Source organism: Cynoglossus semilaevis, unplaced genomic scaffold, assembly GCF_000523025.1.
Source record: "Cynoglossus semilaevis isolate Cse_v1.0 unplaced genomic scaffold, Cse_v1.0 scaffold1846, whole genome shotgun sequence".
NCBI lineage: Eukaryota > Metazoa > Chordata > Actinopteri > Pleuronectiformes > Cynoglossidae > Cynoglossus > Cynoglossus semilaevis.
In genome coordinates this window covers 2,836-8,443 of record NW_007585254.1, presented here as the reverse complement: position 1 = coordinate 8,443, position 5,608 = coordinate 2,836, and the positions used below count along the sequence as shown (strand labels likewise).

Below are 5,608 nucleotides of genomic sequence, written 5' to 3'. Positions count from 1 at the left end.
GGACGACTGTTTGTGTGCTGCTCCGTGATACGTGCTCCGTGTGAGCTGCTGTGGTCGTTGGCCGGTGGTAAGTGTTGTTTCTCTCGGCGTAGTGCTTGGTGCTGCTAGGTGGCTAATGCTGGTCTGGTCACAGGTGGATGCTGGCGGCTGGAGTCCAATCCTTCCTCCTCGTGAGTGTGTGTTCTGAGAAGGTATGCACATTGTTACGTGCCACTGCATCAGTCTTAGTGCATCTAGCACATGCTAATAGTGTTTTAGTGATTTGACTAGGTGTTGTAACCACCTCATTGGACCGCTGCTGCTTTGTTTTGTGTTATTTTGTGCTGTTTTCACTGTATTGCCGTATATCTTTTGCTGCCTACGGCGTTCTTCTGCGGCCATCAGCGGCTTCACGACTTCCAAGATACACGCTGTGGGATTGTAATGACAAACGTGCTGCTTTCCCCCCCAAAGTATTACCCTGATTTGGGATGTCATGACACATAAAAACAAAAAACACATAGTTAGCCCAAAAGTTTGTCACTGTGTTTATTTCTGTGTAATTTTTCAGATAATGAATCTAGTGATAAAGAGGTGGGTCAAAACACAAAACATTTGATAGTAGGAGAGAATTCAAATTATTGCATAAAAACAAATGTGTATGTCTGTTCAGACCACGGCGAATATCTCGGCTCAGAGAGAGATCCAGAAAGAAATTCAGAACCTGGAGAGTGTCCTCGGACCTCACAGTCTGTCCTGTGTGTCAGGTACGTGTCGGTCACTCTGACTGATGTTGTCCTTCACTTAAAAAGCTGCTTTTAAAACTGTGAACCATCGGTGTGACGAACGTCTTTTGTGTGTGTTTTCAGATGATGAAAGCAGCAGCACCAGTGATGACGTGAGTGAGCCAGTCACTGATAACATTTGTTCCAGGAGGATGAACAGTTATTGGTCACTCAACCACTTACAATGTAATGACAGTGATCAGTGGACACCATTGACTGTCCCTCTCTTAGACGTCTCTGTCCCTCCCACACAGACATGCTGCCCTCAAACGTGGTTAAATGCATACAACACGAGCTCACGTACTGTGTGTACTGTAGCACACACCAGAGGAAAATTTGTTATAGGCGACCACTAAGACCCCCCCTCAGCCCCCGCCTGTACCCCCCCTTCCTACTTTCTCTTCCCCGTCCTTGTATTTTTTTCCATCTTTTTTGTACTCTTCATTTTGTTGCATATCTATCTACCTGTCTCTCTGCTTTGATTGGGGGTATTCGATGGGGTTATCCAAGGCAAATCACCTACCTTCACGAGCAAGGTGACAATTACATGATCTGCAAGCTGAGGGACATGCTCATCGACATCTATAATCTGTGGGAACCCCTGTCACACACATGCACACACACACACACAAACACACACACAAATACACACACACAGAGACCATCCTGCTATGTATGCCTACCAGCTTGCACAAACACTTTACCACCCCCACATGTCTCCTGCAGTTCCTCACACAGAGGAATGGAGAAAGCAAATCCAGCAGGATGACACACACACAGACAGGTAGACAGACACACAGACAGGTAGACAGACTTACAAACATGTCATTATTCAAGCTTCTCCGTGACAGTGGTTTGCCTGACAACAGAAGGGCTAAGGACCTTACTTGCCGTTCCATGATTCTCAGATTCTGCTAACACAGACAGACACACACACACAAACCTGCAATTTTGCACCTTTCATCTCATTTGGGCAAACTCAACATCGCAGGTTATGGGGCAGGAAAACCAGTAGTCACACAAATATTTTATGAGACTCTGCAGAATTAAAGAACACATTAAATGTGAAAGGGAGATTCAAGCAGTTTCAATAGCTGTGAATCTTTTTATTCTAAAAACTATAATCGATCAACTTTTCTATTTAAACAATTGCAGAGGAGTAAGAATGTAGCCAGCACCAAAGAGCACAAAATATACTGCAAGTAAACTAAACTACATATTGTCAAAGCAGAGCATTAAAATACGATTTGTATGTGTGACTCACCTGATGGACACAAATTGGTTTCACAATAGTGATGGGAAGACCGACTCTTTTTACTGATTCGAATCTTTGACTCTCGAACAGTAAAATGAACGAGTCGTGAACGAATCTTGAACTAATCATTTCATTCGTTTTACAGCAGGTGGCGCTTTAGCCCTATTGTGGGCGTTGTAAAGAAGGCTGCGGTTCTCCGACACTAAATACTGAAGGCAACATGGTTTGCTTCCGCTGACAAAGTCTACAAAGTACACAAAATACCATAAGCAATTAAAACCATGCGAAAAGCTAAGAAATAAAAACACCACAATTTGAAGATGAATGAGAGCAAAAAAGACCCGAGCTCTTTCACGTGACAAATTAAACGAATCTGCGAGAACGAAGCAAAGATTAGTTCACAGAGAGTGATTCGTTCATAGTGAAAGATTAGTTCACAGAGAATGATTAGTTCACAGAGAGTGATTCGTTCATAGCGAAAGATTCGTTCACAGAGAATGATTAGTTCATAGCGAAAGATTAGTTCACAGCAAAAGATTAGTTCACAGAGAGTGATTCGTTCACGGCGAAAGATTAGTTTGCAGCGAGTAATTCTTTCAAGATTCAAAGCGTTTATTGTCATGTGTACAGTAAGGAAAGCAGGTTTCCCTGCACAATGAAAATTTTACTTTGCTGTCCACACTGAATGCCAAGGAAATCAAGAAAAAAATATATACACAGGAATACATTAACAAAATATACACATGAATCAACAGAAGTCTTTTCAGTATTTACAATGTGCAGTAGTTAACACAGAGCGGAGCGAGCAAACACGTCTGCCACGGGGGGTGCCAAGATCTTGTCTCGTTCGTAGTGAAAGATTAGTTCACGGCGAAAGATTTGTTCGCAGTGAGTGATTAGTTCGCACAGTGGGATTAGTTCGCAGTGAGTGATTCGTGAGTTCAATATGAACAAATATTTAATATGACTCGGTAGTCACGAGTCATGAAAGATTCGTTCATTTTGAACGAATCACTCGCGAACGACACATCACTAGCTCAGTCGCTTGCATGGTAGCTAAGAGGCAACTCTCTCTCTCTTTCTCTCTTACACGACCACTCGTGTACACACGCACACACACACACACTTATGCCTTGTTTTGTTGTTGTGATCATTGTTTATGAGTTCAATCACCGTCATTAACTTGACAGTGCTGTATAAAGAAATTGATTATTTTTGTAAACTGTATTTGTCTGTGTTGTTACTTTATTCATTGAAGCCACCCAATTTGCCAAGAACTCCAGAAAATCCTTCAGATATTTAATTGTTATTGAATACTATTGATTGTGGTATACGTGAAATACTCCAAGTAATACATTATTGCTATATTAGTAGGTTAACGTAATAATTAAAGATAACTTTAATGAGACTGATCGTGTTATTGATTTGAGACTGGTTAATAACACCGAGTGCTGCTAAGCAGCACACGTCCCATTGCACCTACACTGGACAAAGCAAAGAACCTAAAGAAAGGGTTAGATCCTCCTGCCCCTCCTCCTACGAATTACCAGTGAGCATGTACCTGGGTCGATTCCTCAAACCCTACTTCAAAGACAAACTGACAGGACTGGTAAGATCTCAAATGTGATATGGGCAAAAAAAATGAATTTGGTTCACCTTTGTAGACAAAAGGACAAAGTGCGTCTGTGTGCAGGGATCACCTGCTAATCAGGAGACAAGAGACAAGGCCAGCAAGCTGACAGGATTTCCAGATGACGACAGAATGAAAACGAAACGATGTAAGAATAAATCACGTTTATGATCTCTGCTCTGTTGTCTGTGCTTCTTTGTCCTTTTGCCTTTGCACGCTTGTCCATTCTGTCTCATTTTTTTTTCATTGCCTTCTGTCTCTGTTCCTCAGATGGGAAGGACAGCCTTCATGTGTCTCCAGACGTACCAGCGCTTTGTCTCGAAGACAGTGAAACGCAGTAAGTGGACCCCTGATGAGGACAACCAGCTGAGAGAGCTGGTGGAAAAAATGAGGATCGGAAACTTCATCCCCTATACGCAGAGTAATGACCACACTGAGCTGTGGAACGCATCGATGTCACAGACACGGTGTCAGTTTTACCTCCTTCATTCTCTGTTTGTCTCTCAGTCAGTTACTTCATGGAGGGCCGGGAGCCCAGTCAGCTGATCTACAGGTGGAACCACGTCTTGGATCCCACGCTAAGGAAAGGTCATTGGACCTAAGAGGAGGACCGGGTAGGCATCTGTAAACTGTACTAGGCCACAGGCAAAACCCAGGCATCGTTTATCAAGTTTTCAGTATCGGAGCAAAAACCGCTAAAGATTCTTACCGATATTACGTAATTGCTAATATGCTAATATCATCTTAGAATATCAGTCAGCTGATATTATTGACCGACAACACCCAAACCAATTGCTCTGACTCTCGCTCTTCTTCAGCTTCTCCTTCAAGCTGTCGCTCGTCATGGGGAGAAAAATGGGTAGAAAATCAAGTCTGGACGGACACTTCCTGCAGAGACAGGTGAGACCTGAGAGGGGGAACAGTTAAAATTGTATTTTGATTGTATTTCACTCCATGAAGGTATCTGTCTGTCTTTCATCTGTCTCTCTGGGTGCAGATACTATGACACTCTGAAGTCAGGAACAAAGCGAGGTACATTCAGTGAAGAAGAGAAAGAGCTGCTGCGGACACTGGTCCGGAAACACGGTGTCGGCACGTACATGTCTAGAACGGAGGTTCCTGTCACCTCCAGAAATGTAGTATCATGCCAAATTGTTACACATAAAATGTATACTATGTTTCAAAATGAAAATGTAGTTTATGCTAACTGCACTTTTGATTAGAATTGGAATTAGAGAAGTAAAATTCTGAGTGTCACTGTCTCTCTAGTGGCTCTGGTGGGCCGCATTAAATGACATTATGGACCAGATTTGGCCTGCGGGCCTCGAGTTCAAAACGTTTACAAGGGGAACCAAATGCCATTTGTTGTGTCTGTACCATAGTTTGAGCACCACCGGCCAAGAGTATTTCAGGTGACATAGAAGTAACAAATTCAGTATTGATTAGTCATTAACTTAACTCTACTTCCAAAATGTTCCTTGTCCCTGTTCTAAATGTATCTTAAACATGGCAAAAAATACTAACTTGTCCAATGGTAAACCTGATGAGAAAAACAAGCAACAACAGTCACAGACTCCACCTTTAGGTCCAAGTCTGTCCACGAGTGTAGTGACTCCTGGCGGATGTGTCCTCCAAGCGCACTCCCAGCTCCGAGGCCCACGCCTTGTCGTCACTCCCAACCCTCCCACCATCCCCGCTGCTCGTCGGCTCCTCCCTTGTCAGAGACTCCTCGCACCTCAACCACCGTTAGTCCCCGGAAATCTGAGCCCTCTGAACCAACTATCTCCTCCTGCTGTCCCCACAATCTTCTCTTCTGGTCCTCTCCCTCAGACCTTCATCTTACAACCCATCCCAAACCCGTGCCTACTGAATCCTCCCCCTACTCCTTTATCTGAAGCCTCACAGCCTGTTGGAGGGGGGGTCAAACCAGCCACTGCTGGACCCCCTTTCACTTCTCCT

General features: G+C 43.7%; 1 protein-coding gene and 1 long non-coding RNA gene across 4 annotated transcripts; both read left to right on the top strand.

The window, feature by feature from the left end:
* On the top strand, positions 1–935 carry LOC112486608 (uncharacterized). The gene is made up of 4 exons (XR_003049115.1): positions 1–67; positions 134–191; positions 653–746; positions 849–935. It is a non-coding gene; the product is annotated as an uncharacterized LOC112486608 (long non-coding RNA).
* Positions 936–3,220: 2,285 nt separating this feature from the next.
* LOC103398994 (snRNA-activating protein complex subunit 4-like) lies at positions 3,221–5,594 on the top strand. Of its 3 annotated transcripts, XR_003049116.1 has the most exons (7): positions 3,221–3,628; positions 3,713–3,797; positions 3,920–3,986; positions 4,157–4,263; positions 4,468–4,549; positions 4,647–5,394; positions 5,480–5,588. XR_003049116.1 is itself a non-coding variant. In XM_025053936.1 (6 exons), the coding sequence occupies exons 1-6, from the start codon at positions 3,575–3,577 to the stop codon at positions 4,870–4,872; spliced, it is 621 nt and encodes a 206-aa protein (XP_024909704.1). In that variant the 5' UTR covers positions 3,221–3,574; the 3' UTR covers positions 4,873–5,594. The 3 variants fall into 3 exon arrangements, 1 of the variants encoding a protein (XP_024909704.1); XM_025053936.1 differs by having other exon boundaries at positions 4,647–5,594; XR_001759813.2 differs by having other exon boundaries at positions 3,221–3,797; positions 3,920–4,070; positions 4,647–5,594.
* Positions 5,595–5,608: the final 14 nt, after the last annotated feature.